At 34.2% G+C, this 10,283-nt stretch overlaps 1 protein-coding gene across 1 annotated transcript in view; it reads right to left on the bottom strand.

Annotated features, from left to right (window-relative positions):
• Positions 1-2,535: 2,535 nt before the first annotated feature.
• Positions 2,536-10,283, bottom strand: part of LOC107654652 (dedicator of cytokinesis protein 2-like) — a 143,653-nt gene continuing 135,905 nt past the window's right edge. Inside the window, exons 38-51 of the mRNA XM_016441833.1 lie at positions 9,940-10,044; positions 9,698-9,839; positions 9,366-9,447; positions 9,157-9,241; positions 7,368-7,454; positions 5,716-5,892; positions 5,559-5,642; positions 5,320-5,457; positions 5,097-5,215; positions 4,191-4,287; positions 3,985-4,083; positions 3,343-3,439; positions 2,968-3,116; positions 2,536-2,838 (exon numbers count right to left, since the gene is read on the bottom strand). Of these exons, the coding sequence (XP_016297319.1) occupies positions 2,773-2,838; positions 2,968-3,116; positions 3,343-3,439; positions 3,985-4,083; positions 4,191-4,287; positions 5,097-5,215; positions 5,320-5,457; positions 5,559-5,642; positions 5,716-5,892; positions 7,368-7,454; positions 9,157-9,241; positions 9,366-9,447; positions 9,698-9,839; positions 9,940-10,044 (1,527 nt within the window). The 3' untranslated portion in view covers positions 2,536-2,772. The remainder of the gene's footprint in view (positions 2,839-2,967; positions 3,117-3,342; positions 3,440-3,984; positions 4,084-4,190; positions 4,288-5,096; positions 5,216-5,319; positions 5,458-5,558; positions 5,643-5,715; positions 5,893-7,367; positions 7,455-9,156; positions 9,242-9,365; positions 9,448-9,697; positions 9,840-9,939; positions 10,045-10,283) is intronic.

A 10,283-nucleotide genomic window follows, 5' to 3' on the forward strand; every position in this document is an offset into this window, starting at 1 on the left:
TGCTGTTCTGTTAACCTTAACTTGATTTTGTAATTTTTGTAATTCGCTGACAAAATGAATCTAGCTTTAGACGATTTGATCAGATCACCTGCATGAAGCATTATATATTAACTTCACTTGTCTATGCACACACTCTCTCTCTCCAGATAAAATCACCAGAGAGGTTTGAGATGAGACGCTCAGAGGAGATTCTCACGTGAGAGAAGCTGGGATGATTGGCCCAGTGAAACATGCAATGAGTAGAAGTTCACATGTGAGATTGTGTATCGGGTGAATGAAGTATGCTTTAAATGCAATTTATTTGCACTGGAAAAAGTGGCTCCTAAAATGTAAATGAATCTGAACTAACTCGCAAACACACATAGCACCATTAATCATCACAGTTCACACAGGACATGTTCTTGCATTCGAAAACATCAAGAAATTTTTCTTATGTATATGCTAGTTTTCTTTTTAGATGCATTATCAAGAAAACACAGTTATACTCCTGTCATGACATAACTGTGCTGGTTTTCTCCGGTTCTGAATGTGGCGACTGGATACTATATGCATTGTCCGGAATACATGTAATTCACATGAATATGTGAATCAAATTTTAACATTTATGGTTTATATAAACAGAATTTGAAGAATCTGAATTCGACTAGATTCATTCTGATTAACAAAAATTAGTGCATGTAAACATACCTCATGTCTTTGAATAATCTTTATTAGGAACTTTTCTCAGCTGTTCATACAGGTGCATCTCAAAAAATAATATCGTGAAAAAGTTTTTTTATTTTGTAACATTTCAAAAACTGAATTTTTCATATATTCTAGATTCATTACACGTAAAGTAAAACATCGAGTTTTTTTTGTATTTTTATTTTTATTTTGATGATTAGAGCTTATAGCTCATGAAAGTCAAAAATCCAGATCCAAATATTTACATTTGAGTTTCATTAAATGACCATCCCCTAACGTATAAATTCCAGGTATCTCTTGTTCTTTGAAACCACATTAATGGGGAAGACTGCTGACTTGGCAATAGTCCAGAAGACGAGACACCCACCACAAAGAGAGTAAGTCACAGAAGGTCATTACTGAAAGGGCTGGCTGTTCACAGAGTGCTGTATCAAAGCATATTAAATGCAAAGTTGACTGGAATGAAGAGATTGGGTAGGAAAAGGTGCAGAAGCAACAGGGATGACCGCAAGCTTGAGAATACTGTCAAGCAAAGCCAATTCAAACACTTGGGAGAGCTTCATAAGGAGTGGACTGAAGCTGGAGTCAGTGCATCAAGAGACACCACGCTCAGACGGCTTCAGGAAAAGGGCTGCCAAGCCACGTCTGAAACAGAAACAACGTCTGAAGCATCTTACCTGGGCTAAGGAGAAAAAGAACTGGACTGTTGCTCAGTGCTCCAAAATCCTCTTTTCAGATAAAAGTAAATTTTGCATTTCATTTGAAAATCAAGGTCTGGAGTCTGGAGGAAGACTGGAGAGGCACAGAATCCAAGCTGCTTGAAGTCCAGTGTGAAGTTTCTGAAGTCAGTGATGATTTGGGGTGCTGTGACGTCTGCTGGTGTTGCTCCATTGTGTTTTATCGAGTCCAGAATCAATGCAGCCGTCTACCAGGAGATTTTGGAGCACTTTATGCTTCCATCTGCTGACAAGCTTTATGGAGATGCTGATTTCCTTTTCCAGCAGGACTTTAGCACCTGCCCACAGTGCAAAAAAACCACTTCCAAGTAGTTTGCTGACCATGATATTACTGTACTTGATTGGCCAGCCAACATGCCTGACCTGAACCCCGTATGGAATCCATGGGATATTTTCAAGAGAAAGATGAGAAACAGTCAATTCAACAATACAGATGAGCTGAAGACTCAACAGAGCCTCAGCAGAGCCACAGGCTGATCGCTTCCATGCCACACCTCACTGATGCTGGAGTTTGTGCTAAAGGAGCCCCGACCAAGTATTGAGCGCATAAATGAACATACTTTAAAGAACTTGAGCTTTTCTGTTTTGCAAATCCTTTTTTTTTTGATTGATCTTAGGAAATATTCTAATATTTTGAGATACTGGATTTTTGACTTTCATGAGCTGTTAGCTCTAATAATCAAAATTAAAACAAAAAACTTTTGAAATGTTTTACTTTACATGTAATGAATCTAGAATATATGAAAGTTTCACTTTTTGAAACAAGTTACAAAAAAAAATAACTTTTTCACGATATTCTAATTTTTTGAGATGCACCTGTATATGAAGTGCTAATACATGTGATTATTTGTAATATTCTGTGATGACTTTAAAATAATTTAGGCTTGAATCATAACCACATGTAACTGTTTATGCTTCTTGTTCTCTTGTTACATCAATAAAATGTGAACTTTTTAAATTGCCGGAACCGTCAAATCAATTGTATTGTAATCACTAGATTAGATCATCCACTAAACCTCGAAACGAAGAATGTGAATGAATTTACCATGACATTGAAAAAAAAAACTGAATTATATCTACAGTCTATGTGTATATATTTATAATAAAGATAAAATTTCAGAATTGTAAGAGTTTATTGCTGGTACAGACGATACAATGTTTAAAACACTGACTTCATTTCATTAGAGTTCGTTTTCGAACACATTCAATGAAATCAAGGCTCTTTTTTCTTCTACAGCTCTGTTACTATCAGGCTTTAAGAGCTTTATCACTTCTGTTTGTAACAGATTCAAGTTAAGAGTGGTAGAAAAATGAACAGCCACATGTTATTAAAAAAACTAAAGAGACAGAATTAAAAATGAGTGGATGGTTCAGACGGTTCAGAAGATGTTTTTGCTTCATCAGGTTTGGAGCTCATCTGAAAAACACACACATATTCACACTTGAATAAAGGTAGTGATATACAGTATATACTGTGCATGTGGTGCATGATGGGAAGCCACATCACAGTGTTTGTGGCTTGTTAAAGCTCTGTTGAGTGTGTTACCTTGGTTTTAAAGAGCAGGTTTATGACTCCTTTGGAGCGACGGTCACCGGTGCGGTCAGATGGCAGACACACAGAAACGCTTTTACTGTCACGCTTGGACCGCGCTGACTCCACCTCCTCACTCCCATTGGCTACTGACAGAGACAGACCTGAGGACAGCATGTGAAATCAGCTGTCTGTTAATATGAACTTCTTCCTGTTTTGTTGTTGAGAATTTTGGTATCCACAAAACAGGAAGTAGACAGCTTCATAAAGATACAACACATTTTTTTCCACAAAAGTTTAGGGTTACTAAACATTTACATGAATTTCATTAGCTAAAATGAAGAACAACAAAAGGGAATGAGAGGAGTCACTATGATATGAATGTTGTACCTGCAATAGTGGGCAGAGATCTGGAGTTGACGAGGCCGCTGCTCACACTCGGCTCTGACAGATTTGTGTCACTGCGAAACTCCTGCTTCTTGGAAAGCTAGAGAGAGACAGATAGTTCAACTAATAGTTACCATAATAATATCATCACAATCACTATGAAATAAAAACAAAAACAAGTTAATGAAGGACCAAACTTGCAAAAATACTCAATAAATTAATTAACTCATGGGGTAAAGGGGTTTCAATGTGTCTGAATTGTTTTTATTAAATACAATTAATGAAATAAAGAAATTAATTAAATATTACAACATTAAGATATTTGGTTAAAATTTCTATGAATCTGTATATTGTACGTGCTATAACTGATCAATTTTTCATCAATTTTTCTACTTTTAATCACCATTTTTAAAATATAAATACAAATATAAAAATATATAATATATAAATATATATAAATATAAAACAATTAGTTAAATTATTATTATTATATCACACCACAGCCAGGGCATGTCAAGTATTTTGTCTCAACTATTCACTATCACAATACTTTATTATTTATTCTTACATGTATTCTTAGATGTATTTACTTCTGCGCATATTTAACTTTTACTGATTTATTTCTAAATGTATATCTTGTCTCACCCGTTTGTCGAGGGTGCTGCTCCGCTCTTTCTCCTCGCTGATGAAGATCATGCTGCCACGACCGGGTTTCTTCTTCTTCTTGGATTTCCTCAGTTTCACCTGGAAGAACAGAAAGAGTCACCTGAGCATGATGATGTCATCACGGAGAGTTGCAATCATTGGTCTGTTTTTGAAACATGTCACAGCAATATCTTCATCATCCTCACCTCCACTTCAACACCACTCTCATCCATCACACTGATGCTTCCACTGGAACAAGGGATGATGGACGGAAAGGGAGGAACGCCACTGTCCAGAGATATGCTACAGGCAGAGAGAGAGAGAGAGAGAGAGGAATAGAATACACACTGTATACTGCCTACTACTTTAAAATACAGAAATAAAACAAATATTATTAAAATTATTGAAATATAAATATCAAAACAAATATGAATAAAAACAACTAAAACAATGTACAAATAACTAATAATAATAAAAACAAGCCAATATATTAATAACAAATAATAAAATTAAAATTCCAATATAAAAATATTAACAAAGCAATATTAATAAACAAATGAATAACAAATCAAACTATATATATATATAATTACAAATTATATTAATTAGTATTATATTTATATGAATGTATATTAATTACAAATATTACAACATTTATTAAAATATAAATATTAAAACAATTATAAAACATATTTCTATACAAATATCAAATAAAATAATGTAACAATATATTAATAAGAAATAAATACAATTATTTAAATGGAAATATAAAACAAAAAATTCTAAAACAAACTATATATATTTATAAATATTAATACAATATAAACATTAATGCAAATATTAATAAAAATAAAACATTAATAACAAATAACAACAAAATTACTACATTATAAATAATAAAACAAGTATTAAAAACAAAACAATATAGTATTACATATTAATTAAACTATTAAAATATAAGTATTAAAACTATATATTAATAAAAAAAGTATTTAAACAAATATTGTGTATTCTATATATTTCTAGAAAATGATGTATCATCTTATAAACTGCAGGAATAATCACAGCATGTTATTTTGAACGTAGAGACACGTGCGTGTGGGCGTGGTCACCTCTCTGGGTGTGTCTTAGTGGGCGTTCCACATTCAGATCCAGCCAATGAGCAGATGGACTGTCGGACCGAGCGCAGCATAGAGCGCGGCCGAGTGGATCGTCTCTCATCCATATCAGGCTACACAAGAGGAAGAAAATCAGGACACACTTTGCTGATCCCTTTCCCTCCTTCATCTCACAAAATCCTTCTTTCTGTTTCTGCTGTCTGGCTTTCATCCTTACCAGCTCTCTCACTCCGTACTCCTTCTCCACCTTCTTCTTCAGTTGTTTGAAGCACTCCTCCATGCGCTCGTGGAAAGGTCGAAGGTCATCCGTCACCCTTTTTCCATGCAGACTGATTCCTCTGCCCAACAACGGGATCTAAACGAGTCAAACGGGAGTTTACACAGGTTAATCATCTGTCCTAACCACTCGAGTTTTCTAGCATCAAAGCCACAAACAAATGCTGCAATGTTTCTGACCTGCCATGCGATGAGGTCTTTGAGTCTCAGGAGTTTGTCTCTGTCATCAGGATGTTCGTGCATGTATTCATCCTTGAAGAATGCCTGGAGAAAGACACACACATATCAGCATCCGTTCTCAGCGTTTCTCTCCGTTTTCTCACCGTGTCTCTCTGACCTTCTCGTATTTGGCAAAGCCGCCCATGACGGCGGGGTCCACGATGCCGTTGAGCAGCATGGAGAGAGGGTTTATGGGTAAAGCGTCGTCACACTGATACTGGTTGATCATAGTGAGGATTTTCTCATTGGTTTGTCCCATCGTCTCGATGGCATTCTCCAGCGGACTCACCGTCGTCTGACAGAGAAATATTCACAAATAATTACATCATAAACACGTCTGATAGTCAATGCAAATCAATCGAACAATATAATATAATGTCATAGAATAACAGTGCATCTCCACTTTTGTTATTATTAAGTAGAGGTAGTCTTTAGGCATGTTTGAACTGGCATATGGCACATTTTTTAATTTGTTGGAAAACGTAACTATTATATTAACTATATTGTTTATATATATATATATATATATATATATATACAGTGGGTAGCTCAGACTGCACAGTACCCATGTTAACGCATAAACTACAGAAATAATAATTTGAGATAATCCTCGCTGTCACATGACCTGCTCACACTGTTTAATTTAGCATCATCTTAGAAATCAAAGAAACAACTTATTAATGATAAATGTTAATAAAAGCATTAAAATATAAATATGAAAATACATATTAACAAAATAAAATAAACTTATCTATAAAACTATAACAATAAAATTATATTTAAAGGGTTAGTTCACCCAAAAATTAAAATTCAATCATTAATTACTCACCCTCGTGTCGTTCGAAATCCGTAAGACCTTCGTTCATCTTCGGAACACAATTTAAGATATTTGATGAAATCTGAGAGCTGTCTGACCCTCACATAGACAGCAAGGTAACTACCACGTTCAAGGTCCAGAAAAGTACCAAGATGATCGACAAAGTAGTCCGTGTGACATCAGTGGTTCAACTGTAAAGTTACGAAGCTACGTGAATACTTTTTTTGCGCAAAGAAAACAAAAATAACAATTTTATTCCACATTTTCGTCTCTACTGCGTCACTTTGGATGCGCGTTCACGACCGTACCATGTTGTGTTGGTATTTAGCATCATTATTTTTGTTTTCTTTGCGAACAAAAGTATTCACGTAGCTTCGTAACTTTACAGTTGAACCACTGATGTCACACGGACTACTTTGTCGATCATCTTGGTACTTTTCTGGACCTTGAACGTGGTAGTTACCTTGCTGTCTATGGGAGGGTCAGACAGCTCTCAGATTTCATCAAATATCTTTAATTGTGTTCCGAAGATGAACGAAGGTCTTACGGGTTTCAAACAACACGAGGGTGAGTAATTAATGACTGAATTTCCATTTTTGGGTGAACTAACCCTTTAAAAATATACATTTCTATAAAAATGTACCGATATTAATGTATAAAATGCAGGAATGATCATTGTATGTTATTCTGAATTTGGCCACAGAGAAAGGTTAATACATCAAAATTGCATTATTTTTATTTATTTCTGAGATAAAACCGAATACCAATGCATTATCATAATTATATACATATACATGAGGTCATGTGACAATGTAGCATCCTACTGTTTTATGTTTACTGTTATGTATATACTACATACTGATGTAAAAGTCCTATCCAGTATACACTGCACAGGATGCAGTACACTAGTATTTTGAAGAATTTCAGTGTGACTGACAGGAACAGAGACTCACGTGGGTCATGCTAGTGGCCTCAAACCAGCGCAGGATTCCTGGAAGTTTGTAAGCAGTTATGAATGTGGTTCGCTCGATCCACATGGACTGAAGGACAGAGAAAAGAGTGAGAAGACAGTCAACTCATGACAGTAAAGAGTCTGTGTGTGTGTAATTGTTTTAGTGTATTTGTAAAGGCCAAAAACTCTTCAACCTGACCAGACAACATTCATTTCTAGTGGAGATTTGAGCTCAGTGTTCTAGTGACTTTGGGTAGTTGTAGTTGTTTTTTGGGTTTATTTTTAGAATACAGTCACATATTTTGTGCTGTCTGGTGCTTGCCTACACAGTAAAGTGTGACTGATCACTAACAGAAACGCTCAAATATCTCCACCTGCTGTTCAAACCGCACACTACATAATGTCATTATTTAAACATCCTAGATTTTGTCTCCTTTTTGTCTTTTAGAGCTCCTTCAAAACCCCAATGATGCATAAATGATGACCTGTTTTCCTTCCACATAGATGTGTGAGTGTTTATGTAGATTCAGTGCTGTTATTCACTTAAACAATTACAAATACATTTCGTTAATTTAAATAAAGATGAAATAAAATATACATTTTAGATGTAAAAAATTCATGGAATAATCATGAAATAATGGAAATATTGCACTGGCAACAAAATAAGTAAAGTAAGTTAAAGATGAAGTACTAAAATGACTATAACTAAAACAGAGAAATTAAAGCTAAATAATATTAAAGCTGAACTAAAAAAAATAAATAATAAAAAAGTACTTAAAATGACTAAAACTAGTATGAAAACTGAAAATGTAAAAATTAAAGATAATGGAAAATAACAATAAATGCAATAACAATACAACATTAACTGTTTTTTATTGAAATAAAGTTGAAGTACTATAATCACTCAAATTAAAACTAAAATAATAAATGAAAGCTAAATAAAAAAGAAATAGAAATGACAAGCATGTTAAATTACTAAAACTAAGATTAATAGAAAAACTGAAAACATAAAAAATAATATTAATATATACAACAATAATACTAAAATAACACCAGACAGATTTATTCAATACTTTTAGCAACTTGTATATGTGGAATACTGTAATTAGCTTTGTAAAGGAATATGATTAGTCCATAACCACAAAACTGGGTCATTTATTTAGTCTTATTTTGAACTTGTTTTATCAGACTACACTGCTTGTTTTACTAGTGAGATCTGACAACGTTTATTTTTTTATTTAGCTTTTATTTCTTTATTTAGCTAAATGTATTGAAGTTTTCAGACTTGTGCACTGTTCAGTTGTCAGAGTAAATGTGATGTATTCCAATTAAACCTTTGTGCATGAAGTGAGAATTATCAAGTTATCAAGAATCAAGTCTAAATGACTGCTGGTATTGACATTAAATGAAGAGTCAGACTGATCATTTATCACAAAAGGCTTTTCCAATTAAATGTGTAATGTATTTCTGTACTTCTGGAGGTCACAGACAGTAAAAAGTAGTGCTGGGCGGTATACCGGTTCATACCGAATACCGGTGTTTATTTTTGTTATGATATGAATTTTTAAAATACCGCAATACGGTATTTTTACGGTATAAAAAGTATGTCGCTTAAACAACATTCGGAACGCGACACTGTTTGAAAGGGGTTCCTTTTCACTGTTGCACTGTGGTGAGGGAACAGCTGTATGTGTTACTAAGCGATACCGCCCAGCACTAGTAAAAAGGCATCTTTACAGCTTTATGAATAGTAGAGATCGATGAGAGATGAATGTTGTGTTTTGACTCACAGCAAACTCATTATCAGGATCCACTTTCCCTCTCCTCACAGGTCTGGAGTACTGGAACCGCTGGACATAGTTGGACTTGTAGAAACTACAGAATCACCAGAAAGAACCAAGAGAAGAGAAGAGTGAGTTTACAGCATCAGATCATGCCACACAGCTACAGATTCACACGTATCACAGATGAGCGTGTTTTGGGTTTTCTGCAGACTGACTTGATGATCTGATCAGGCACTGGTTTGTTCTTCAGACGCAGCGGGATCTCCAGGACCGGCTGCACTGTAAAACACTGGATATCTGATCCAGATCCGGTCAAGAACAACAGACTGGCCATTTATATATGCATATATGAAAGTATGTGTTTAAATATAAAAGTGAAATAATATAAAATTACAATATAATATAATATAACTAAAAATAAAAGATGAAAAAGGTAAAGTAAAAAAAGTAAATTACAAATTAATAAATATGTTGTATTAAAAAAAAAATCATAATATGTCAATGAGAGCGACGCTGTAAATGGCCCCACAGTCAAAGTGAAGGATACACTGCATGTTGGAGTTTTTAATGTCGTCTCCAGGCATTGTGGTGATGTTGAGTCTCACAGCGCTGGGAAACTGACTCATCAACTGACTCTGGAAATCTTCCCTGCGCTCGTACTCCTTCCCACGGTGAATGAAAACCTTATTCTGTTGATATTGAATATCTCAACACATCATTATCTAGATTACATAACATACCTGTTAGCACAGTTTCGGCCTTATCTGAGAATATTAAACACACACTGACCCTGAGGAACTGAGGGAAGCCGCAGCCATAATATCCCACAGCAAAGTAGTCTGGCTTGGGTCGCAGGATCTTCATAATGTTCTCATAAAACTTGGCCTGCTGATTCTGCAAAAATAAAAAATAATTGAAATAAACAAAGGGACAGAATGCTAAACAGCTAAAAGAACAAATACTTAAGAAGACTTAAGACTTAAAGAGTGTGTAAGCAAAATAATATAATATAATATAATATAATATAATATAATATAATATAATATAATATAATATAATATAATATAATATAATATAATATAATATAATATAATATAATATAATATAATATAATATAATATAATATAATATAA

This window comes from Sinocyclocheilus anshuiensis, unplaced genomic scaffold (assembly GCF_001515605.1).
Source record: "Sinocyclocheilus anshuiensis isolate Anshui unplaced genomic scaffold, SAMN03320099.WGS_v1.1 scaffold675, whole genome shotgun sequence".
Lineage (NCBI taxonomy): Eukaryota > Metazoa > Chordata > Actinopteri > Cypriniformes > Cyprinidae > Sinocyclocheilus > Sinocyclocheilus anshuiensis.